This window comes from Scaptodrosophila lebanonensis, unplaced genomic scaffold, assembly GCF_003285725.1.
Source record: "Scaptodrosophila lebanonensis strain 11010-0011.00,11010-0021.00 unplaced genomic scaffold, SlebRS2 tig00000080-arrow-pilon, whole genome shotgun sequence".
Taxonomy (NCBI): Eukaryota; Metazoa; Arthropoda; class Insecta; order Diptera; family Drosophilidae; genus Scaptodrosophila; species Scaptodrosophila lebanonensis.
In genome coordinates, this window is record NW_022060561.1 from 2,472,460 (window position 1) to 2,500,083 (window position 27,624).

The window sequence follows — 27,624 nt, forward strand, 5'->3', positions numbered from 1 at the left end:
TGCTTTCAAAATATAACATTAAACAAGCTACGAACATCTATTTATGGGACAAAGAAATATTCCAATAATTTTTCAAAAATTCTAAAAGCAATGTCCCTTTGCGAACAAAAAAAAATAAATTATTTATATCAATAGGCACTCTAGATTATTCACATTTAATATCAAAACTTCTTAAGCATTTTCTAATGGCAGCTCATTGCTCGCACTTTTTAAAATCTAAATTAAAAAATAAACGGCCGCTAATGCTGGCCCAATAAATCAGAAGCGCCATCCTTGGTTTAAATAATGAAAGTGCGTCATGACTCCAGTATTTTAAATCGGTATTTTTTCGCAATGTTTTCATTTTTAATAATTTGTTTACGCACATGTTGTCTTACAGCCATTTGTTAATCGAACAGCTTAACATTAAATAATACATCTGTTTAGTTTTAGAGATGAACAATCAACAAATTTCATATGCGATAAGATTGTTCTTATCATTGTTATGAGCCCGCACTCACGAATGCTGCCACTCGGTTGGTATGCTAACGGTGTATGATGGGTAGCACTGGCGCAGACAAATATTCGATATTAAGTCATGCAGGCCATTCGGTGATCGTAAGGGTGGCTGGCTTCGTGCAGCGGTATTTTGCCTGTGCTGATATTTGATTTTTTTTTCAATCTCTAAAACAAACAAAGATATTAAAATGCACGTGGATTTGTCTATAGTAAAGGAAGAAGTTGATATTGATGATACAAAAATCAAGTTGGAAGTGGATGCGGACGCACAAACGTCTTCGCAACAAATAGAATTTCCATGTAAGTATGTTTATATGTATGTATGTATGTGTGTACGCAACAAATGTTCTGCGTGCGTAGTTGTGTGTATGTGTGTGTCGGTCTCTGTCTCTGTGTATGTGTGTGTGCGTTTTATTACGCAGCATACCGTTAATTTTGTATTGCTAACTTGTTGATTTTTATTTATTTCAACATTTTAGCCAGCAGCAGCGATGCGCTTAAAATAATTGAAGAGCGCCCCAATATGATAACGGTGTCCGTGAATGAACAGCAATCGGAAGACGAGCGTGCATTTTTGGCACAGATGCTGGTTGAGCAGCAACAGGTAAGAAGCGAACGCAAGCAGAGAAATTGTCAGCCTCAAGTAACCAAACTATTTTGCAGTTATTTGCGGACCCTGACAGCTGCATTTCGTGGCACAAATGCGTGTACTGCTCAATGCGTTTTAACGCCGCTAATGAATTGGAGGCGCACATAACGTTGCATCGATTGAATAAACATTTCTGTCTCCACGACTGCGGCGTGTGGTGCGATACATTGGAGGAGTGTCTCCAGCACGAGCATTTGGAGCATTCCTGCCGGCGTGGCAGGCCGCGTTGTGGCGTAAGTGAAAGGGAAAGAAAACAAAATAGTTTCCAAATAATTATACCCGACACTTTTCAGCTGTGCAATGCTTTGTTCTCCGACACCAGCAGCTTAAACAAGCACATGGAAACGCACCAGTTCGTGCCTCGATTTATTTGTGCGCTCTGTCGGTGGGACTATCCGTATCGAAACGGTTTGTTGTCGCATTGGAATGATACATCCAGCTTGTGCGGTCAACTGCATCATATCGATGAGAGGAATGCACCCAATATCGAGCTGGTGCGCACCAAAGGTTGGTTCAAGCGGGAAATGCCTTCGATTTCTGGTGCCGGTACAATACCCAACAAGCGCTGCAAGTTCGAAGAACCCTTCAGTGATGTACAAATAAAGAACGAACCTGTCGAGGACGAGCCTGGCGTAACCATTAAGGACGAGCCTCTGGACGAGCACGAGCTAAACAACAATAACAACAGCAATTTGTACAACAGCGAACCTCAATCTAATGTGAATCTCAGTACGGCTAGTCCCCAGTACACACCACCACCAATCAGCAAATTGCGTTTGCCGGCGCTGAAGCCGATCATAGACAACTCGGCGAAACGCGATAAAGTGCCGTCGGTTGGTGTGCAGAAGGAAAAGCAAAAGCCGCAAGGCATCAAATGTGAGTTAAAGGGTAGTTGTATGCTTACAAAGGATGTATTGCTGTTCAGATAGATTTTAACGCGCAGTATATGTTGTGGCAGACCGCATCCTATAATTACATAAATGATTACGACGAAACTAATCGATCATGTCTGTCCGTCTGTTTCTATGTTAAGCAAAAACGAAGTTTCCAGATAGGTTTCTAATATCTGCAAGCAAAAACCTAGCCGGAACAGATCACTACTAGTCGTAGGAACTCCTGGAACATTGGAGCGACTTTTTCGTTTGTAAAGCTATCTAAACCAAATTTGTTATGTAATGCTTTTATAAAATGCTTCAACTTATGCTCATATTGCTGCCACAGAACGTCAATCTTTGTTGCAGTTTATTAAATTCAATTTCAATTTATACTTATGTAACTATCATAGTTATAGGCTTACAAAGCAAATTAGATTGCATTTGATTCATCATTTATTTATTAATAAATAGGGCTAGTTTTAAGCGTCTCTATTCATTACATTGTATAAAGCAGTTTTGGTAAGTGGCGCCAGCCAGACGCACAAGCAAAATATCGTTCGCGAGCGACCTTACAAAAACAAAATACATGTACATATGTAGTTGTCGCCAGCCAGACGCACAAGCAGATTTATGCAACAACAAAATACACAGAGTTCGTGTATCGTTGCTCGATTTTCAGTAGCATTTACTAAGAACTCCAACGGTGATTTTTGTTGTAGCGCTCTCTATTTGAAATTTCGTGCCCATCGCTGGTATAAAGCATATTTACTTATCTGTATTTCTGTTCACTTGCAGTTGTGCCCGCTCCTAAAAAGTTCGCAAAATCAATGATAAAGGTATTGCCTTTCGCAAGCGATACATACCAAACAAGCAAAAGCCAACAAACACAAGCAGCGACTGGCACAGCCAAGCCATTGCCCGGCACAAGACCCGCAGCTGCAGAAGGAGTACCAATCATGCCCAAGCCCATGCCACTACCAATGCTAGCGAGTTCATTAACGGTTTCGGCAGCCACCACAACTTTGGCGCTGCCGCTTGTGACGGTGCCAACGCAAGCTCCTTCGTCCTTGGTGGCAATGCCGGCCGCATCCAACATACTGCAGGTGCTGCCCAGCAACTGTGTGGTCATCAATTTGCCCGCCAACATTAGGATAGTCAAGCTACCCGGCAATAACGATGGCCAAAATGTTTCCAATCTACCCGCCCTGTCCTGTGGCAACAGCATTGTGCTAACAAATGTGACAACAAACATGTCCACGCCCTCAACAACAATAACAACCACAAGCACCGCTACAGCTACGGAGAATTTGGAAAACGTGAAGCAGAATCAGAATCAATTTGACGAGCCCCAGGAACGTCATAATTACTTTAACAATTGTTTCTTTGATAAAATCGAAAAACTGCCGGAGTCACGCAAAATAATCGAGGAATTGCAAACTAAAATCCGTGATATAGAGAAGACTTTGCCGTTACCGGGCACTGTGTTGCAGCCGTCGAGGAAAAAAGTAATCCACACTATGAAAGAAAAGATAAAGCCGACAAAGGAGGAGGTGTCCACTCCCGACTATGCCTCAGTACTGAATGAAGAATTGCCATATCCGCCAAGGCCCTTGCTGGTCGACATGCCCACAGCCACGGCCAAGAGGAGTGCCCTCAACCAGATCTATCCCGGCTACAGCTTTGTGTGGAGCTGTCCGAAATGTGCAAAGTGTTTTGGGGAACTCTACCAGTTTCATCAGCATTTGGCTCTAGCCCATAATGTAGAACTGAGCCAAATGGGCAAAGAATTGGTTCAACTGAAGCCTTTCAAGAGTAAGTGCTGCTGCGATTTCATATTTTTCAAAGTTTTGTTCTGATTACTAACTAAAATATTTGTTTAGTTGCCATCGACGAAAATCAAATGAAGACGTCAACACCACCAATAAACGTTCTGTCAGTAACTCAACTGAATAAGGTGGCAGAAACAGAAAGAATTGCACCAGCAGCGGACCCAGCTCAACCAGCAGCCAGCACGTCGATAGAAGAGCTCCTGGCCATAGCTAAAGCCTCTGACAGCAGCGCAAAAACAGAGTTACGGCGCAGTCCAAAGTCCGAAACAAATGAACAAACAACCAGCCCAAGCAAGAAGGTGGAGTCGAAACCAGCGGCATCAACCACTACGTCAGCTTCCAAACAGCAGGCATCCAGAAATAAGAGGGGCATGTTCCAGTGCCAGGAGTGCCACAAAAGCTTCACAACACCCGGCTCCCTCAACACCCACAAGCTGATACACACCGGCGAGTTGCCGCATCAGTGTAGTTACTGCGAAAAGCGTTTCCGGACGCGCGCCCAAGTGCGGGTCCATCATCGCCGTCATACGGGCGAGAAGCCCTTTAAGTGCAAGGTATAGAAAAATGAATCCATTATATTTGTTTAATTTAATATAATATTAGAGCTGTGCCAGGAAAACTTAGAAACCAACAAGAGTCACGAAATTCACAATTGGCCGTCTACAATTTATTTGAAATAACTTTTTTTTAATGCAGAATATATTTTCCGGCATTATCACAGCTCTTGCCGTTTCCGAATATAATCAAACTCTGCGGAATGGAATCTTGAAATGCTTATTTATAATTTGTCTATTATCTTGCAAATCTTTTGGGGTTTCCACTGACTTTTCATTTCTTTCATTTCATTTTTTTTGCAGGTCTGCTCGCTGGCCTTCACACATCGTGAGACGCTCATTTCACATTTGTCGCGCCACATCGGCATGAAGCGTTACAAATGCTATGGCTGTGACAAGTATTTTGTTGTTGTGAGTGGTTTGCGTGCCCATCGCAGGCTACGGCCGGATACGTGTGGCAAGGTGAAGTTTACAGCCCGTGCTCACGGACCCCGTGTCCGGGTAATTCGAGGTGAGGTCGTATTCGAGCATCACCCAGAACATAATGGATACCTACGCAGTGAGGATCCGTTGAAAATTTTATCTGAGATAAAGAACCCATTCGACGAAAACGAATCAACATTGGATGCAGAAGAAGGTGAGATTGATGCAACAGTTGCTTGAATTTACAAAAAAAATTTTACCACTTAACGTAAGTATTACGTATTTTTTATAATTCGCACTTTACACAAGAAAAATGCTATTTGTTTATGTTTACACATATTGATATATAAATATTTTTAAGACATATTTTTTATAAAATCCAACGCCATTTGTAAAAATAAACTAACTATTGTGTTAAAGATGCTTTGGGCTTTAAATCAGAGAATTATCTAATGAATTGAAGATTACAAAATAAGGGAAGAGTTAGTTTTCTCAATACACGTAAGTAGGCTACCATTCGGCTTCCGCAATGTCCTGCTTCCAACAAATCAAAAACTATTTGGAGTCCAAAATCTGATAGTTTTTATACTTGTAACCCCTAAGTCATACGAGTTTATTCTACTTTTTGGATTTTCCCTGCACTCTCCCCGCTGCAGAATTTCGTAAATACAAGTACGTTGATTTAATAAAAAATCCTTGTTTTTCAGTAATTTTAATAAGTTTAAGAGATAAGGAACCAACACCTATTTTTGCATACGATCAATGCCTTTTTCCACGGTTTTTTCTGGAACCAATCTAGAATTATGTGTATACGTATATTAGAACTTATCTATTTAATTCTGAATATTTCCTCAGAATATGTACTCTGTTTTATTGCTGTATATATAATGTATTTGCTCATTATTGAATGCTGGCTATTATGTAAAGGCGATTGATCCTTAAGTTGCTGATGATGCCTGCATTTTGGGACCTTTGAGTTCTGTAGAAGCCACCCAGATTTGCTATTAGTTCAGCAACTCCTTTGGACACCTACCAAACCTACCGTGCTGTTCCAAGGAACCGTTTTGGTCACCTGTTCTTCTTTTTCTTATAAGTGAAACTGGCTTTCTGAATTATGGTCACCGCTATTTAAGCTTTACTTCTATCCTTAAAATTGTCACATTAAGGAAATTATTTTATTTTTATTTTAAATAAAGCAACAAATTTATAAATACAACAACCGCTATTATTTTTCTTATTTATTTGCTACAGGAAGTAGGATCTTAGCCACAGGCAAACATAAATCATCAGCGAGTTCTAAAAAGTGTCCTTTTTTTATTTGCAATAATTTGAATCTAGTTGCACAGCTGCAACTAATTTATTCATTTATTTAATTGGTTTCGCGCCGTGTTTCAAACCAATTTACATTTTTAAAAAGTGTAGCATACCATACAGGCGCATATTTTATTTCTAAATTACAACTGCCGAATTGGTTTGAAGCCCAGCTACCAAATTGGTTTGAAACCTAGCTGGTTTGAAGCCAGGCTGCCTAATTGGTTTGGAACCGGGTTAAATTGATAAAAAAGCAGCTTGCTGCTGAATTCTGTTCGCCTGGTACTTCAGATTTTGGATTTTAGCATTTGCAGGCGATTTTAGTTATTTTTTGAAAGTCGTAGCTGCCGTTTTTGGCTTGAGTTTGCAAGCTGGCACTTTTGCTAAGTACCAGGCAAACATAATTCAGCAGGAAGATGATTTAAAAAAAAAATTAAAAATAAATTAGGCCAGGTTTCAAACCACTGCAGCCGGGCTTCAAACCAATTCGGCACATTGGTTTGGAAGCCGGCAGCCAAATTGGTTTGCAACCCGGCTGCCTAATTGGTTTGACAACCAGCTGGTTTGAAGCCAGGCTGCCTAATTGGTTTGGAACCGGGTTAAATTGATAAAAAAGCAGCTTGCTGCTGAATTCAGTTCGCCTGGTACTTCAGATTTTGGATTTTAGTATTTGCAGGCGAGTTTAGTTATTTTTTGGAAGCCGTAGCTGCCGTTTTTGGCTTGAGTTTGCAAGCTGGCACTCTTGCTAAGTACCAGGCGAACATAATTCAGCAGGAAGATGATTTAAAAAAAAAAATTAAAAATAAATTAGGCCAGGTTTCAAACCACTGCAGCCGGGCTTCAAACCAATTCGGCACATTGGTTTGGAACCCAGCTGCCAAATTGGTTTGGAACCTGGCTTTAATTTATAAAACAGCAGCTTGCTGTTGAATTCTGTTCGCCTGGTACTTCAGATTTTGGATTTTAGCATTTGCAGGCGATTTTACTCATTTTTTGAAAGCCGTCGTAGCTGCCGTTTTTGGCTTGAGTTTGCAAGCTGACACTCTTGCTAAGTACCAGGCAAACATAATTCAGCAGGAAGATGATTTAAAAAAAATTAAAAATAAATTGGGCCAGGTTTCAAACCACTGCAGCCGGGCCTCAAACCAATTCGGCACATTGGTTTGGAAGCCGGCAGCCAAATTGGTTTGGAACCTGGCTTTAATTTATAAAACAGCAGCTTGCTGCTGAATTCTATTCGCCTGGTACTTCAGATTTTGGATTTTAGCATTTGCAGGCGATTTTACTCATTTTTTGAAAGCCGTCGTAGCTGCCGTTTTTGGCTTGAGTTTGCAAGCTGACACTCTTGCTAAGTACCAGGCAAACATAATTCAGCAGGAAGATGATTTAAAAAAAAATTAAAAATAAATTGGGCCAGGTTTCAAACCACTGCAGCCGGGCCTCAAACCAATTCGGCACATTGGTTTGGAAGCCGGCAGCCAAATTGGTTTGCAACCCGGCTGCCTAATTGGTTTGACAACCAGTTGGTTTGAAGCCGGACTGCCTAATTGGTTTGGAACCCGGCTTTAATTTATAAAACAGCAGCTTGCTGCTGAATTCTGTTCGCCTGGTACTTCAGATTTTGGATTTTAGAAAACGCAGCGGCTGTGGCCATCGGCCAAACTTTATTTTCATACTTTTCCCAAACCAGTAAATAAAATTCTTGCATTTTATTAATTTATTTATTTTCTTTATATTCATTGCGCTTGGTTTGCTGTTCTTGAAAATTACATTTCTTTCATACGATAATATATAACGTAATATTATTTGTTCTTACACGATTAAGTGGAATACGCACGCTCTGTTTTTGCTTTTGCTTTTGTTTTGCTCGATTAGTGGTTGCATGTCTATGATGTATCATTAAAATTGTTATATCTGACTAATTGGTAAAACATATTAAACAATTTATAATTTTAACAAAATTTGACAAGCCGACAAATTTGTTTCTAATATACAATAGATTTATAATTTGATATTTGTGTATCCTAAACATGCTAGCGACTGCATTTATAGCTGACATTGTCTAGTTATTTAGCTGCTACGGTTATCGTTTCGTAATTTATAATTTATATCAAACATATCCAAACTTTTGACATCAACTGACTGACAATGTGCTGCGTATCATAATTTCTTGTTTATTTCTATATTTTTAACAAATACTTCATATATATTTATATATAGTTACTATTGTTCTTTAACATGTGTACTCAGCTACTAATTTAGTGTTTGTTTATGCATTTTTGCCAATTTTAACGTTTCATTATAATTACTATATGCCAATTAATCGTCAACCAGCTTAGTGTTATGTACATTATTATGCTTATGCTTATGGGTTTATTATTAGCGTTATATATGCGTGTGTCGATCTGCACTATTCATGAGTATATATATAGTATAACTATATGCTACAATACATATCTACAATAATCTTATGCCTTTCTTTTTTCTTGTTTAGGTACAATAATTGTTGGTTAGCTTTAGGGACTAAATTACACGTATGTAGTATCGTTTAAGGTATAAAGGTATGGTATATACAGGAATGTTGAAGCAAATTAAAAGTACATTCAATCAGGACGATATAAAAATTAGGAATGGAATCGGTTTCGTTGGAACTTAAAACTAAAGTCTAGAAACTATATGTATGTATATGTATTTGCTTTTGCCAGCTGCCATAGAAAATACTTCGTTCTACACAAGACTTTTGACTACATAATTGCACGGGTTGTCAGCTACATATATAATAGGTAGATATTATAAGAACCTAGTCAGCACTAATCGGGGCAAGTATAAAAACGTATTTGATTGATTGTTGTACACGTCTAAAATAGAATTATAATAATGATAATTGGATTTACGATCATTTCGAGTGGACAGTTAAGTCCGAATGGCAATCAACTAGACTTCTATCTTCTGTTCTGTTCCGTTCTGCTTCTTTCTGTTCGAGATTCGTTCTTTTAGGCGGTAAGACTAATAGCTACCAAGTCCTTAGTTAAAATATGTATAGGTTTCCAGTGGCACCACCACTACCACAACAACAAGTCCACGATGGTTGAATACTTTGTTCAGTTAGAGCAAAAATTGTATATATATCATAATATAATAAATTACTGATAATTAAATGTGTAACAGTCTTTTCGAGGTGACATATTTAAAAAATTCAAATTTCAAATGAAACACAACTTCAAACACAAATACGGGGGCCGGCGACACACGCGTATAACTCAAAGGTGCTTACATACACGTACATACGGATATCATGTACATATGTATGTGTACAGTACAATAAGTGGGCAGTAGCTGGCTATAAACATTTAAAAGTTAGTAATACTTGTATGTATGTACTCGTACTTGTAAGTAAATGCATATTATGCGAAACGTGCTGCAAACTTAATACAAGACTTAATACAATTTTTGCTCCATTCTTCAATTGGCGTAGTTGTCGAACGATCCCAAATATTCCAAAGCTGCGCGATAGCAGAAATGATATTGATCCTATAATGAAAGAAAGAAGGACATTGATATGAGTATTTAAATCAGTGATTGATAATAATTTTAATATACGATAGGAATGTATCAATATATCTTAACTCTAATATGATTGACAATCATTCAACAGATGAAATATAATCAGAGAGAGAACACATAATTGATTACTTTTAATTATAAATGCTGAATTTATATTCAAATATAGAATAATATGAACAAGTTAACTTTAATATGATTGATAATCATTCAATCATTCATTTCTTCTCTTCTGCAATTCGTTCTTATTCTTCATCATAATTTGTATTTAATTCTAATTAATTATCATCAATTAACAAATTTGACTACTTTATTAGTTTACTATACTAGACTACTATTAGTCTTCTATTAGATTGGTACACCTCAACCACATTCATCTTTCAATATTTCCATTTGCTCAACCTGTCTCTTCATCATAAAGAAATGCACTTAAAGAAATAGTTATATCTAAAGAACATTAGTGTGTGGTGTGATTATTCTCAAAGCTATCTCTACCCTCTCTCTATTTTCCATTTCTATTTTCCATCACTCATTGTTTTTGTAGGATGTACTAATTTTACAAGGCACAAAAATAAATATTAAAGTATTTGTAAACTAATGAATTAATATCCATTTTAATCAAGGGTATCAAGTTTTCTTTTAAAGAACAGGTGACCACCAAGATGCTGTTATGGAGAATTCGAACTTAAAAGGGGAAAAAGGGGCTACAACGTTTGTATAAAATATCTGTGCTTTTGATCCGCCTAAGATCAAACTCGGTTTGTATACACTCTAGGAAATAATGTTTATGCACAATTTTTCAGGGGTCTCAATTACTGGAATTTTCTTGTTTAATACTATCATTATATTAATATTATTTCCTAATTTCCTTCGTCATCTTTTACCCTTTCTTTCTTTCGTATGAGAAGTGCGGAGACGGGATCTTAAAGGGTTCTTAAAGTTTCAGGACAATCCTTTTTATCGCTAATTAGTTTTATCGAAAGATTTTGATTAATATGAAGTAACTTTCGAGTAACATAGATGGAAACCCTAGCTATTATCTAAAGATTTAAAAAACTGGATTAAAGTTCGCTTCACAATTCGAAAGAAAACTGATCATAATCAAAGCATTGATATAAAATCGAATGAAATACTAAATATCGAAAGGAAAACTTGCACTTACCTCTGTCTGGACCATGGCTGGTCTCTGGGAGCGCAATATGCGGACTGTTTGGAACACATCGAGCACTCCCTCGTACTGCATGCGTTCGAGGACAATGCTGAGTGTTATGAAGACACCTGTGCGTCCCACACCCGCCGAACAGTGGACAGTGATGGGCCCGTCCTGGCCGAATTGCTCCTTGGTCTTGTGCACCTGGCCGATGAAGTCGATGAAGCCCTCCCCGGACTTGGGAACTCCCTGTTCGGGCCAATCAATAAACTGGAATTGGCGAACAGTACGTGAAGAGCCATCGCGAGCATCGGTGACCTGTTCAAGAAATTGAGAATTAGTTTTTGAAGCACACGGAAGTGAAGGATTGGACTTGCCTTGAACTCTCGCAGCTTATACTGCGGCATGTTATATTCAGCGATGGGGTCCACTACGTAATACTGATAGCGTACGGAGCGTTCATGCGGCCAGTATTGAAAGCATTTCTCCTGCAAAGAGACGATCAATTTAATGAATCTTCTTAGGGGTAGAGGTAGAGAGGGGGTTAGCTTACCCGACCCATTTCCTTGAGCTTGGTCAGCATGACGACAATGGTTGAGTTGTGCTCCCAAAGCATGCGCCAGAAGTCCTCGGCGGTATCCTGGATGGGTCCCTGTGCCGCAATATAGGCGGAGCGATAGCGATAGCCATCGATGAAGCTGGCATTCACATAGTCGCTGCCCTCAAGGCCGTGAATGGGCGTCAGATAAACGCGACTCGACTCATATGGGAGTATGTGGACCAAGCGGTTCTTATGCTTATTGCAGGGCAAGTTCGCGGTGACAAACTTGGACGAGTCCATTTTGACATTGGACAGTTTCTTGAACTCCACCTCCATGCCCGAAATGCTCTCGCCTGGCTCGGTAGTCAGCAGCTTTTGCAGATGGGTGTGCAGATTACGTGCCGGCACTTCGGTCAGGCCACAGATAATGGCCTCCAGTATGGCGTCGTGTATGAAGATATACTGGTCTTCCGTCTGCACCATGTAGTTGCGTTGAGCACGCAAACAGGTCACGTGGCCATAGATGTCAATGATCTTCTCGTGCTTCATGCGCTCCAGCATCGAATCGATGACAATGTAGCAACCCGTGCGACCCACACCCGCCGAACAGTGCACGATTACGGGACCTGATTCGGGGGGTGTCAGAGCGCGACAACGTCGCAGGAACTGTAGGAACGGCGCCGGATGATCGGGCACACCATGATCGGGCCAGGCCGTAAATTGTAGCTGCTTGATCTCCCGTCGATCGTTGAAGCCCTGTCGGACCAGCTGGAACGTGCGTATGCTGTAGGTGGCCAATTCCTGGGTCTCGGTTATGGTCACAAATATTTGGCCATAGGTCTCGGTGCCACGCGAAGGCCAGTACTGATCGCATTTAATGCGTGTTCGCTCTTCGAGACGCGTCATCATCACAATGGTCGCCGTCTTCAGTTCCCAGCACATGCGCCAGAAGTCGGCAAAGGTCTCCTGCAATGGGCCCTGAGTGGCCACATAGGCATTATGTTTCCGATAGCCATCGCAGTAGTTGGCATTTATGTAATCGGAGCCAACCACGCCTTCGGACTGCGGTAGCTGGACGCGTGAGTGATCGTAAGCTGTAACATTGGCATAACGATTCTTGGACTTATTGTAATCGTAGTTGGAGTTATCCCAGGTGAACTGCTGGCCCGGTTCGATGCTCTCGTATTCTTGCGAGAACTTCTGATTGTCATTGGACTTGAGGCGTTCGATGTGGTTGGCAAACTCAGAGATGGGTATGGGCGGATGGGAGAGCATGCCGGGGGTTTGGAAGTTCAAGCGTCTCATGTCGACGGGATCACTGGGTGTAGGTCCAGCGCCCAAGTCGGCTGCCATCAGTGGTCGTGTGACCGCCGCCTGATCGGGTGTCTTGCAAGGCTGACGTCGGCGCTTCACCACATACAGTACAATCAGTGTGGTGGACACCACAAAGGCGGCAATCAAGGGAAGCACTACCCACAAGATTTCGGGTTCGTCTTTATTGCGATTTACCGAAACCTCCGGCTCCGAGGGCCAGTTGGGATCAGGTCGATGCGGACGCTCCCCAGGTGGAGCTTCGCGCATATCCAATGATAGGAACTCCGAGAAAGGACTGGAGGTATACAGATGTTTCTGTGGCGTATCCACAACAGCGCGCACAAAGATGCGATACCGTTTCTCACGCTCCAGCTTCCGATTGGTAAAGTTGTGATAATCATCGCCGGAGCCCAGATGGAAGGTGAAGGGTATGGAGCGTTGCGGAAATTTGGCGGCTATATAGGGTGCATTCGGACGTTCGGGCTTGTTGCGGCCAGGCAACAGATCCTCCGTCAAAAACTGATCAGGATTCTTGTGCAAATTAGACTTGTCCTCCGGCACAACCACGAGATAGTAATGCGAGATGGGGCCGTATTCTTCGGAAGCTTGTGGCAATATAACTAAAATGTCTTCCCCATTCACAACACCATAAAAGTCTGGCTTGACCATGGGTTGTGGCGCGGCCATTTGCGTGGTCACCGTAATTTTAGTGGGGGGTCTGTAGGAATAGTCTGAGGGTATGGCGCTAACGTTCACATTGTAAGTGGTAAAGGGGCTAAGCTCATTAATGGTATGCGTTTTAACATAATGCTTGAGTATGATCTCACGCTTTTGCACACTTTGGGTCTGCGAGAAGCCTTGCGAGTCCACGAAAACCTTCATGGCGTCAAAGGAGATCTTGTAGTTGACCGGATTGAGGCGTATGGGCGGCGACCAGCTCAGCGTCATGGAATGTGTGCTCACATCGTGAGCACGCAAATTTAATGGCACATCCTCGGGTTTTATGCGCACCGTTACCTTCTCGCTGAGGCGACCCAGACCATTCTTGAAGCGGGCCGCTATTGCCACAGCATATTGCGCGAATTTCTCCAGATTGACGAGATCTGCAGATTCGGTTAGGCCCACCGTTTTCGTTTGCCAATCATCCAGATCCTCCACGGCAGTCATCGTGTAGAATATCTTGTAGCCTAAGAGCTTGCCGCGACTTGGCACTGGTTCCCACCAGATCTCAGCCGTCTGCTCGGAAGTAGCCACCGCCTGCACCGACATGGGTGCTCGGCCCATGTCCCGCTCAGTCTCCACAATCAATTTCTCGCTAAATGGACCCGCTCCCTGCTTCGTGTAGGCACGCACGCGGAAGATATACTCCGTGTTCTCTTCCAAATTGGTGAAGACTGCTTTGCGAAGCGTCATGTTGCGCTCTGAGCCGAGGCCATGATCTATTTTCTTGTGGAATTGGACGTCGTAGCGTGTAATAATACCGTTGCGATGCTCCCGCGTGGGTGGATCCCAGGTAACACAGACCACATCGGGGGTTTGGAAGCGCACGGTAATATTGGAAGGCGGTCCACCAGGAGTACCCTCGGGGGTTTGGAAGATCTTAACGGTCTCTTGGCCAATGCCTATGTGATTACTGCCCGCCACACGGAACTCATACTCAACGCCTCGCTCCAGATCATTGAAGCGTTTCTTTGTCATTTGGGGTCCGGAAAGCATTTCTTCCTTTAGCAGCTGATCCTTGACACCCCAGCGTAATCGGTAGCCACGCAGCTCACCGTATGTCTGCGCCGGACGCTCCCATTCCAGTTCAATGGACACAATCGGCTCGCGCTCCATGATCTTGAGGCTGACAGTGGGCCGTACAGGCACACCGCCAGGCGTTTTTACAATGACGGCAGCACTGCGATCGCCATCACCTTTCCGGGTGAGAGCCGCCACTTGTATAGAGTATTTCGTATCGGGTTGCAGACCCGTCACATTGAACTCCAGTGTGTCCACAACGTCGAATTTGAAGGGTTCGTTGAGGAAGCCCTTACCCTGGTAGGAAAAGGACTTTAATTAAATAGTGAATTTAGCTGTTGTTTAAAGATTTTCGCTATTTCCTTCAATTGATATTAAAATAAAGAATATTAGAGTTCAATCAGGGATTTCGTCCTTTTTTTAAACGGAACATATGTATTTATCTTATTGCCCCACCTCCTTTTTCTAAATAAAATGAAGACTCTTCTGAATATGCCACATTAGCGGCTAGCTGGGAAACTGGTGGGCACAGATAGAGAGCTGTGGCAAGAACTTTCGTTGAAAGCAAACTACTAGTTAATGGAAAGTAGGTATTCACAATCAAGCTCACATAAAGGATTTTCTAACTAGCCACACATGTCTGAAAACATTACCTCATCGCGCATTTCCTGCACGTGTATGTGATAGCCGCGTATGATGCCATTGCGATCCTTCTCTAGCGGCGGTTTCCAACTGACATGTATCGATGTGGAGTTCAAAGGCGTGGCCTTCACATCTTGCGGGTCTCCAGGCACTATGGACGACGGCGAAGAAACAAACGATTAGTTCAAGGCATACACACGCATATACATAAATAGTTCAATTTATTTGTAACCCTTACATTTTAGTATTTAATGTTAACTTAGCTTAACTGCTTAGATCGAGTAATATAACCATTAAGTCTAAGTAGCTTATCAGTGATAGTTTTTGTGTCTCTATAGGGTATTGTTGTTGTTGTTATAAAAGCTAGGTTCTAGAGTTTTCTTAGACCCTAAGAGCAATAATGTACAAAAACCAGAACGAACTTAGCTCCAAGTGAACGTCACCACATCACAGTGAGAGAGAGAGAAAAAGGAAACCAAACAAAGTGCTGCTTAGGTGCTAGATAGTTATGTATATATATATATGTATAAAGGGTTGCTCAAAAGGTGCTCAAAAGTGATAAATAGGTGCAGTTTATACCTTGCTATTTATATATAGAGTTGTACTTATAAAGAGTATGTCAAAATGTACACAAAAAGTTGGCAATCGAAACAAAGATGGGGCCGTGGGCCTCCAATATCGTTTCAGTTCGTGGATTGGGCAAAAACAAACATGTAAGCATTCAAAAAGTTTGTTAAATGAGTGTGCAAAGGTTTCAAACAGATAGTCAAATAAAAAACAAAAATATATATATTTATATATATTTGTATGTAGATTTATGTGTGGGCGCTCAATCAAAAATCTTTTGAGAGCACCTCTATTGTAAAATCCTGGCAGACTTTTGTTTTTGAAAAAAAGCAAAAATGTGAAATAGAGAAACATGTCAAAAAACAAAATAAAGTTGACAATTTAGTTCAGAGGCTCTCAGGATTCTGAGCCCAATACACAAAAAAACGTGATGAGAGATTATATAGATAGTTAATATAAGTTGCTATTTTTGCATTCTTAAACATTATAGTCAACCATTAAAAATACTCACTCTTTTTCTCTAAATAGTTTTAAAATGTTTTGTATTTTTATTAAAATAACCACCATCCATTAAATGTTGCGTTCAAAAATCAAATTTCGCAATAATTTTTGTTTTTGTAAAGTGTATTCACATCAAAAAGTTTCAAAATTATTGTGTTCCATTTCGATTTGCATTCAAAAAAATTGTGCACGAAACAGAGCAAGTAGTGCAAGGTGCGAGTGGCCAAGCAAAGTTATTTGGTTTAGTATATGAAAAAAGATATAAGATATAGCTTTTTAGTTTACGGTATTCAGTTTTGGGGGAAAAAATTCTGTGCATATTACAGGAGGGTGAATAGAAAACTAAACAGCAAGAGGAGGAGTTAACAAAAAACATATAATTTTGAAAAGGTAATACAAAAATATACATATTTGTTGGCACACCCGCTTTGATACTCTACAATCATTTCTAATTGAATTTTGAATATGATGATGTGGTATAGTATTTTGTAAGTGGGGGACTTAGGACTTAGAGCTAAGCTTATTAGAAAAAATATTCTTAAACACTATTTAGTTATAAATCTATGGGTTTGAATTGCGTGTACAATTATGGGAAATTTTAACTCTCTAACAGTCTATAAATAATATTTTAAATAGTGTTTGGAGAGCTTAAGCCACTAACTTATTCCGAAAGTTATTTTATTATAATTAAAGTAACTTAGTCTGGTATTTAATTAACTAATCCTCATATTTTAAAATTAAAGCGTTATCTATGTACGAAATTTTGTAAAACGTTTAATAAGTGGCTGTCAACTTTGGCGATTGTTGATCTTGAATCTTAAATATTATATGAATCGCTGTAATTCTTCTTGTTTTACCAACAAGCAGTAAACATGTATTTAAAGTATTAAGAAGATCCGAAGTTTAGAATTCCTAGACAATTATTTATTGCTCGATATTTTTGAAAACACTTAAAAAACATTTTAAAGTTCGCTGAGGGGTTAACTGTAGGCAACTATAGATCTAAATATAATACAACACATTTATGGTGAAACTGTTTTTGACCTTCTCACCAAGCATTAAGTTTGCTTAAACCGGTTGGGAATTCTAATTACTATTAAAAGCTAGTTCCTTCTTTGTAACTTCTTATTCTTTTTTGTAACAAGGCATTTGTTGTTACACATTTGTTGCGTATCGTATCGTAACCACATCTGTTTTGAATATTAATTCGATAATAAATAATATATATGTATAGTTGTTGATATTTGGCGGCCTAGTATAGACGTCATATTATCTCCAGAAGGTTATTTGGTAAGCTGCCAAGCTGACAAGCACAGATTTTGTATACTCTTCTCAACAATCAACGCGTTAAAAAGATCGCGAGCAGCTATCAGCTGTATCTGTATTCTAGAACAATACTGACAGTGTAAGATTCAGATCAGGAACAAATGCAAGAAATGGATTATTTGGAAAAATGCGCCACACTCGTGCTCAGACCTACTTTGTTCAATTTTTAATGCTTTTAATCAAATCCGTATACGATTATTTTCTCTAGGTTAAAGAGGTGAAAGAAACTTAGTTAAAATAAACTTAGACGCGCATCCTAATTCAAATAAACTGCTGAACCACACTAGTATAATGAATATAGAATCTGTTTCTTTAATTAGAGAGCCGGCAGAATGCTGAAATTTGAGACTTATTAAAATAAATAGACCAATTTCGAATTGATTTAAAGCCAAACTCTCGACATTAAATTGCAATTCAATATTTTTGTTGCACATACTTGCAGTTAAGTAAATAATTTAAATGAAATTATTATTGTGTTATATACTGCCCGAAAACTGCCGACACACATCACCTCAAGCACTTTACTTCATTAAAATGTTAAATATGTACCTTGTGGACTACAAAATATTCTAATGCACTGCACACACACACGCATAAACACACATGTATGTATGTATGTGTATTAAATTATGCTTCATTAGTGTACTCGACAGATTTTCTGAGCTTGGGGTCACTTTGGGTTGTCGCTTTGAGTGAATTTGTCGTCATTTCGCATTCGCATTCACAACACCAGTTGAGGAAGACACACACACACACACGCACACTCACAGACACAGCTGCACACTAAAAATATAAAATAATTAAAATGCTACCGTTAGAAATGTGTGCTTTTTGTCTGCTGAATAGAATGAACGAACGAACGAACGAACGAACGGGTGTGCGAAGCGAAGAACGCGTGCCAAGTAACCAATGCTCGAGGTGCTCCTTTTTATTATTATAATTCCATTTTTTCCTCTCTTCTTTTTTGGGCTACGTGGCAGGACGTGTGTCTGCTGTGCGAGCTGTAGCTGCTTTGCACAACCAACACACACCCATACCTCAAAAAGAAAACTAACTAGAAGAAGAACAAGTGCCCAGTTATGTGTGTGTGTGTGTGCAGCATTTGCATATAAAGCCAAGCACTATATTGCTAACAAGCGCATCATAATGACGAAATATGCACAAAATACAAATTAGAAGAGAAAAAAGAGAGAAATACTGTTGCATACTTATGTGGATTGACCCTTTGGCTGAGAAAGGGAAAAAGGGGGAACACAGCAGGTATGTAGGAAATAAGACGTGCAATTTGCTGCAAGGTTCGTATCAATGAATGCCAAACCCACAAACCAACACACACACACATAGGTCCTACAGTCGAACTTCTCTCTCTTTACAATTTATTTAACTCAAGTTATTAATTATTTCAATGCTCTGGACAAAATCACGCCCAAACGAGCAATACGAATAGTGCAGATCCGATTTCAATAGAATGTAGGGCTTTGGAAGAATTATCTTTCTAGCGAAAAATTATTTCCGCTTGGTAATATATAATAGTAATAGAGTCTGACATCGTAGCTTCAATTTACTGAGTAGCTTTCTTCAATATATTATATATTATGTTCGTTAACATAAACAATAATAACAATCACATTAATATATGAATCAACATAGAATATTAATCTTTAGCAAATATGCGAAATTGTTTTACGAAATTAAAGCTTTGGAAGAATTATCTTTCTATCGAAATAATATAATATAAAAAGACAGTCTGACATCGTGGCTTTAATATACTGAGCAGCTTTCTTTACTATTATGCTCGTTAAAATAAACAATTATTTATGATCCAAAATAGAATATTAATCTTAAGCAAAAATACGAAATTGTTTTACGAAATAAAAGCTTTGGAAGAATTATCTTTCTACCGAAAAATCAAGTCCACATGGTAATGTAAAATAGAAAAAGACAGTCTGACATCGTGGCTTTAATTTACTGAGGGGCTTTCCTTAATAATATTTTCGTTAAAATATGAAATAATTATAATTTCCAATAATTTAGGAATCAAAAAAGACGCGTGTTCAACTTTCCGAGAAATGTTCGTTTTGAGAAATATTGTCAAATATGCCAACTCTTATGAAGAGTTCATTATTTATGCGCTATTGACACTAACCTAACCTGATTCGCATATAGAAGATTTTCCTTGCACGAAAAAAAAGTCGTAGCTACCAAAAAAATATTATAATAACAATAGTAATGCTCTAATGATAGCTTGATAGGCAGCTAATTAATATTTTTAGAAACTGCGACGAGGAAGTCGTATCTGGATAGGCACATAAGTACGGGTATATAAAAAGCAATATTTATATACGCATATTTATTTTTAAACCAAATCCATCTGCAAATATCTGAGGCTTTAAATTTAACTATTAAGAGTAATATAAGAAATAAACTTTTATGAATTACAGACTTTAAATACCATACTTTAATTGAAAATAAGCTGTAAGAACAGTTACATAAAATTCTTCAAATATGTTCAATGAAATCTTTATATAGAGGTTTGACTGTTCTTCAGGATGAACACCCACACACACACACAGACACACAGGCACACAGACACTGTCACAAACATACATACAAAGAGCAATAGCTTTTGGTTGCGCTAAATTGTGTACAATTAAAATTATATGCAAATACGTAAGGATCTGGATAGACAGATGGGATATACGAGTAAGAGTGCGAGTTGTGCTTGAGTGCAGCTGGAGGCGAGCATAATTGGGGGCGGTGGTGGGCGTGGCAGGTGCTTGGATCGGTGCTGTTTGCTTATAATACCATACCTCGGGGCGTAGCAAGTAGCCGTACTTGTTAAAAGACACACACCACAGGACTACTTAACATTTGCCCTTAGTTCACGTGATGAGTCCTTAAAAAGAACAAATTTCATTACAGCCGCTAGTGGGTGTTTGTGAGTGTGTTTGTGTGTGCTTAATATTATTTTTTATATATATTTTTTTTCACCGGCTTAACAGGTGTGTGCCGGTAGAGTGCTTATCAGTGCTTTTTAGTGCTTAGTCATACAACATAGTTTTAAGTGCTACAAAGTGCCTTTGTAGTGTGCTTAATGCTTAGCTTAGTTTTCGTGACTATGGAGACGTACTACTCGCAAATACATATACATATATAGATAGGTGCTTAAGTACTTAATAATTGAGTACGTTAGTTAACTGTGCTTAGTTTAGACAATTGAAACAAGGATAATGGATAATATCGTAGTTACGCCCATTTGGTGTGGGACTTTAAAATGAAAAGCACATGAGTGGAAGGCATTTTATAAAGTAGAGGTTTAAACAAGCAAGTCAACAGCTAACAAGCAGTTGGTGCAGTTTTAAAATGAAAACGGCAAAGAGTTAACAAAGTTTGAATAAAACAAAAGATATAAGGTATAAGTACATATATGTTTGTGTTTCTAGGTTAATAATCAAAAATCTTTCGCATATGCACGGCCCGGTATTCATGGCCAAAAAGTCCGAAAAAATGTGTAGAGTTTAAAATAGTGATTTGGTGAGCTGTACACAGTTTACTTGATAGATGATCGGTGAAAACTATGCATTGTTTGATGAAATAATGTTCTAATTAAAAGTGTGAAATAATTAGAAATAAAATACTAAACGATCGCAAAGTTTTTTCCTAGACATTGTGTTTATGAGAAAGAAAAAAGCTTTGTATGTTTCAATACAGATTCGTTAAAAACAAACAATTGAGCTTCTAAATATTTGTCGTCAAAATTTTTAAATCTTGTCAATATAAAAACTTCTATTCCTTGACCAAATAATGGAAGTTACATTTTTTAAAAATCTTCAAGTCAGTCTCTTTCGCTGAACTAACAAAATCTGTATCCATTTCCTTAACGCTTATTGCTGTTTTTTTTAATAAAACTAATATTCTTTGTTGTTGCTTAGTTAGTTGCTTTAAAGTTATTAAATAAATGTTTGGTGTAGAAAAATTCAAAAGTTGCACTTAGAAGTATGCTGAAATCTGTTTTTTTTTCATGGAAGTTTTAGAAACGTTTCAAAATAGTTTGAAACAATACATCAAGAAATAGATATTTACTTTACAAAAATGTATGAAAATAAATAACAGGCTGAATAAGGAATTTAGCTGAAAATCAGTTCATTACTTTCATCTGGTTGAGCTGGATTTCCTTTTTGGTAAATCGTAACGTCTAATCTGGTTTTCATTGATTCTTGTTATACCATATATTCAAGCGCGAATTGAAAAGCTTCTTGCATAAAGAAGAAAACAACGCAACAGTAATTTTTTACAATTAAGTGAACCTGTTCTAGCGCCACATTTAGTCAACTGTTGTGGTCATCTGCCTATTTTAATGATGTCAATATATATGTAGTTTTTCGAAAACAAAAGGAGCATTGAAATAAAAGGAGACTATGTTGACAAAGCAATGAATTGTAGTCCGAAGCATGGCACACCATATAGGAAAGGGCCTCTGGAGAAAAGTATCTCGTCTCTTGAAAGTTCTCGGGTCAAAATGAGTTCTGGAATCTTGCTTCTTATTATAGGAAGGAAACACTAGAGTGAAATATCACATCAGTTTAAAGTTCTCTAAAGCTTGACGCTCACAAAGAGTTTTAAAATCTCTCGCCTTAGATACACCCTTGTACAATCGAAGTTCTTCGATGTTTAGCTTTTTGCAATATATATACCCTTAAGTCCCATTATCGTTTTAAATACTATTGTGGCAGACTATTTCCTCTGTCCTAACCTACAGGTTTGTGCAAAAACTGCAATAACTCATTCGACTTATAAATAGTTCGTGGGCTGGGAGATAAATATTTGTTTTAAATAAAAACTTTGAGCCCGACTCTTGAACAGCTGTGCATATTTTAGTCAAAAGAAATGAAAAACTGGAATAAAAAGACTGGCCATTAATGCAGCCAGTTCGCCAGTTTGTTTGTTTAAAAATTAAGAATATAAACAACAACAAATGCTGCAAAGAAGGGTGGAAGCTCCAAAAAGACTGTGGGCCTCTCACTGGCATTCACAACAAACAATGATAATAATAATAATAATAACGAAAAAAACAAAAAACCGAGCCAGTACAAATGTGTAAATGTTTTAATTGTGCAAACATGCAGGTGATTGCAAATAAAACTTAATAAAATGTGTCAACATATAAAATGAAATACAAAAATTGGGTGAATTTTGTACATGAAACGGTTGTGGGAAAAAGTATATACATAGTACATATGTATTGTATGTTCATGTGTGCCGTTTTATTTGCATAGCAATGGACATAAATACAAAAATCACAAAACGCGCCCCACACATCGGGGCCAAAGTGCAAAATGTGCCAAAAACCAAAGGGAGAAGAAAAAATTTGTACACCAAACTTTTGCAAAATGTTATTAAATATGTATGCATTCATGTAAATATTACATCATGAGGTGGTGTGTATCTTTGTGTGTGTGCGTGTGTGTGTGTGTGGTGTACGCAAAAAAAATAATACATACTATAAATAAAAGTATTTAAGTGGAAATCAACAACGCGCAAAACATTTTGCATTATTTGTTGTGGGAACGTACGCCAAAATAAATAAACATATTGCGGATAGTTTTTGTTGTTTGCTTTTGGTTTGGTTTGGTTGGGGTTGGTGGTGGGAGGGCGGTCTCAAATGCATGGCTGGGGGGCTTTGTTTACATTTATAATTGCATAAATTTAATTATGTAAATAAATTAATGAAATATTTAAAATGGTGTGCTGTTTTCATATCACAAAAATCATAATTTCTTTATATGCTGCATACGAGTATTAGTTTAATACGTATATTGGGGAGTATGTTGAGTAGTAGAGTAGTATAGTAGTAGTAGTTGTTGTTGTTTCTGGTGCTCTTACAAAAACACAGCTCATTGCTTTTGGTGCTATACAAATTACCACAAAAATCGATGCATTATATGTATGTAGTATATACGTATATATCAAAAAAGGTATTAATATTATATAATTATTATTAGATTTATAACAATCGGTTCGCAATTGTTTGGAAATTTTTGGTTTTTCTTTGCTCGAGACAATTGATTTTGCGAGTCAAGTAAGGAACAAAAATTATTTGTTGCATATACACAGTACAAGAGTTCTGCTAAAAAAAAGTTTCGTATAGAGAACAAGTGCAAAAAAGTAGTAGGTAGTAGTCAAAAATTGCGCCAAAAAATATGCAATTTTATAGTACCAATTATAAATTTGTTTTTCAATTTTTAATTTTTTTTTTTTTTTGTTAAATATTTGTAAACAATAATTATTTGGTATGGTAACGAAATCAATATGTAAACAAGAGCAAAATAGCTATAACAAGAACTTAAATTGCTTAAAATGTAGAGACGAAAATTTTGTGAGTGTGAATGGAGAAGGTTTGGGTGAATTAACTTATTGGATAAATATTTGGGGCGCTAAATCAATTCATTTCCATTTTCAGAGCTTGTTACCTAAAATATGAACCAAGTCACCATTGTGGTTAACAATATTGTACAAATTAGGAATGTGTACCTATGGTTAAGCTTGGGCTCACAGGAAAGGGTACTAATTATATTTAGCCAGAAGCCAGTTGAGGCCCTACTTCAATTTATTCACATTTTCAATGATTAGTTTTAAATTTCGACTTGGATCGAATAAAGAATCGAAGTATATTCACTTCTATTTGATTGTACTAAAGCATATTCACAATAGTAGACTAAGGAACATAAACCTCTTGGGTACATTTCTTCAATAGTACGGGATAATATATTTGTTAAATTTGACAAATAATACAAGATCATGTGTGGCTAAAATGTACCATAGGTGTTACAAAACCTACTCCGTACATGGTACATAAGCACATTTCAAACTAAGTAGGACCAGGTACAAGTTTTGTTGTACCTAGTTGAGGTGAAATGTACTCCAAAACCAAAGTTTCTAGGTAATGTACACGGTATAAAATCTTTTTGCAAATTGTGTACAATATACTAAAATGTACGGTACTTTTTTGGTAACTGGCGAGTACTTTTCGTACCTGGCCAAGCCAACTATTGTATTTAAAAGCAGTAGTGCAATATAAATGTGTTCCGTTTTAGTTAAGCAAGAATATTGAGGGTGTACCTAACAGAGGTGTATGAGGTACATCATTTGCTTGGTATTTTGGTATGCGGTACAAAAGTTATTAAGTGTACCTATGAAAGTTCAACTAAAATTTAAGTATTTATTAAAACAGGATCACAAATATTATGATATTATATGATTCGAAAAGTGCCTAAGAAATGTATAATGTGAATTGTTGGTCTTCAGTTGAATAAATACAACATTCTTACAAAGGTTCTATTCAAATTGCTTCAATAATACTTTTCTGAACAGTTAATGTTTTGGAATTCTAATAAAACTTTGGATGGGTTTGACATTGTAGAAAGCCTGAATAGGATAGGTAAAGGACATTAACTACGGGGCTTAAGAAAAACAATAATAATATGTATGAAACAATATGTGGCTGTTTTCAAAAATTTGTACCACAGCTCTAAAACTGAAGAAAATACTTGGAATTTAGTTGTATACAGAAAAAATAGGTTCAAAAGATAAACGCTCCATTGCGCGTATTGAGTTCCAGCAGCTCCTGTAGTGGATGCTCGTTTCCAAAATTCAAAAATTGTACAAAATTCTTTGATTAGTACATATGAGAGGTATATGCTTGTAGATATACATAGATAACCAATAAGTTGTAATAATAAACCGAAACTATATCAAAGGTTTCAAAATGAAAATGTTAACTGATTGACGAGAATAATGAAATGAAAAGGAATAGAGAATACGATTCAATTAAGACTTACGCTTGCGCGAATTTTCAATTGGAATACATACCATCCTCTTGGGTGCGGACAATGACGGGATGGGAGCGCGGACCATCGCCCACAGAGGTGCCGGCTAGTACCCATATTTTGTACTCGGTCCAGCGTTTCAGCTCGTCGAGCACAATGTGCGTTATATTGAGTGTGCTAACGGTCGCCTCACCATCCTCCCGACCCACCTCGACGTAGAAGACCTTATAGTATATGATGCGCCCATTCGAGCGCTCAATGGGCGGTGGCAGCCAGCTAACGGAGATCATCGTGCTGCTGGTGGCAATAGCGCTGATATTGCGTGGCGGTGCACCTGGTACTAATTACATAGATGGGAACGGAACGTATTTTTTTGTGTGGTTGTTTTTTTTTGTGCATAGATTTGTTTTATTTTTGATTGCGGTTGTAGCAAAAAAAACACATTAGGTTGCATAAGTTGAGAAACATGTGGTAGGTAGTAGCGTTCAGCGATTAGCGTTAAACCAACGAAAAAGTTTATGGAACATCAAACCAAAATATGAAACGATAAAGAAATGGTAAAGCATAATGATGTATTATATTGAAAATAAAACGATTATTAATTAAATGAAATCTCAAGACATACAATAATATAAGTATTTATATAGATATATCCAATGGTTTATGCAAATAATGTTGCTTTTCCTTTTAATCAACAATTGCTTTTTTAATTGTTTTTGTTTTTTTTTTTGCTGTTGTCATAAATAATTGTGCATATTTTTTGGTAACGATTTTCAGCTGAAATTTTAACGAGCTAAGAGAGAATTATACTTAGTATATGAGGCAGCTAAACTAAAAATGTTGCTAGCAACTAATAGCTTAAAAATATTTAACTATTATACTTAATTCTTTTTATAAAAAATAAAACATGCTGGTACGATTAGAAAGACACTCAGACACTATAATAAACAACTAGGTTTGTAGAGAAAATATCTCTAGTTTACATAATTCATAGAAAATTTTAAAGCTTGCTGAGAGAGATACAAACATACACAAACAGATATATATATAGTTTGTATATACACAGATATGAACATTGATTTGCATAAACCATGTGGGCGGGGTACATTGTTTTTTTTTTCATTTGCTGGAAGACGACACGAATTGAAAAATAATTGTAATCATAAAAATAACTAACTAGCATTGGCCTTAAAAGTGCAAAATAAATGTTCTTTAAATAATTAAAGCGTGCAGAGTAAAGATAAATACAACAATATAGGTATATAATAATTAAAAACTAAATACATTTGGGCTGAACATGGCTTTCAAGCCACAACCATTTCAAATAGCAGGCAATCGAAATTATTTAAACAATTTGCATATAAATTCGAAACGATATCGCAGGGATTTCTTCATCTGCAGCTCTGCCATTAAATCCATTGTGCAATGTCTCAATACATACGAGTATCCATGACAAAGCCACAAAATCGTTGCTAAAATAACCATTTAAACTATAATTATGCGCAAATCATATGCAAAACGTGCGGAAATCAAAACCATACTCGTATTCCTCGGCACTTACGACATTCCGCCTCTCTACGCAAATGCCCATTCAACAAATATACATTCCGCCGAGTCGAGTCGAATATACGAGTACATATGTACATCTGTATGTCTAATTCCAAATCAATGTCTATTAAAAGCTCACTCACTAAATGACTGACTGACGGAGTGACTGACTGGCTTGTGGTTTTGTGCAGAGTGGTCTGTTGGTGCAAAAGTGCATTTAAAATTTGACATTTGAATAGTAGTTCACACATGCGGACCAGACTGGAATAATTTACATGGCTTAACACTTGAAACAGAGAACGGAGGAAATCATTAAACGAGAGCAAATAGTTAAATACATACACGATTATACAAGTATAGACATAAGTATTTAAAATGCAGTGCATTCATAACATACATTTCAGGCAGCTATTAACACTTAAATGCTCAAATAAATATAGTTTTTAAAACGGAAAACATTCTCTGCATTGCATTGCTAAGAGCAATAAAACAATATGTTCGACTGTGGTGTGGTTCTGTTTACTTGTGCTGTTGTTGTTGTTGTTGTTATTGTTATTGTTGGTATCGGGTGTATCAACAAATCTCCGAGGCAGCTAAGTATTTGGAAAAGCAGCCCGCGAGCATTTTAGACATTCAATCGATTTCATTTCGCTTGAGTTTCACGTTTCGCATTTCGATTGCATACTTCAGATTTTTATTTTTGCTGCTAAACACTCTTGTGCTAGTGAAAATAATTATTTCTTTACTAATCTAATAAATAGGGAGGTCT

The 27,624-nt window shown here is 37.8% G+C and overlaps 2 protein-coding genes across 3 annotated transcripts in view; one reads left to right on the forward strand and one right to left on the reverse strand.

Moving 5' to 3' along the window:
* The first annotated feature begins 643 nt into the window (after nt 1-643).
* LOC115625818 lies at nt 644-5,206 on the forward strand. Its single transcript, XM_030521007.1, has 7 exons — nt 644-798; nt 978-1,102; nt 1,162-1,380; nt 1,441-2,023; nt 2,818-3,834; nt 3,903-4,405; nt 4,709-5,206. Exons 1-7 carry the CDS (start codon nt 687-689, stop codon nt 5,066-5,068), a joined length of 2,919 nt encoding a protein of 972 aa, XP_030376867.1. The 5' UTR covers nt 644-686; the 3' UTR covers nt 5,069-5,206.
* A 2,668-nt stretch (nt 5,207-7,874) lies between these two features.
* Nucleotides 7,875-27,624, reverse strand: part of LOC115626183 (tyrosine-protein phosphatase Lar) — a 186,845-nt gene continuing 167,095 nt past the window's right edge. For both annotated transcript variants that reach the window (XM_030521462.1, XM_030521460.1), the window contains 6 exons: nt 25,351-25,647; nt 15,099-15,238; nt 11,404-14,742; nt 11,228-11,338; nt 10,863-11,168; nt 7,875-9,670 (listed from right to left, as the gene is read on the reverse strand). In XM_030521462.1, coding sequence (XP_030377322.1) covers nt 9,602-9,670; nt 10,863-11,168; nt 11,228-11,338; nt 11,404-14,742; nt 15,099-15,238; nt 25,351-25,647 — 4,262 coding nt within the window. In that variant the 3' untranslated portion in view covers nt 7,875-9,601. The remainder of the gene's footprint in view (nt 9,671-10,862; nt 11,169-11,227; nt 11,339-11,403; nt 14,743-15,098; nt 15,239-25,350; nt 25,648-27,624) is intronic.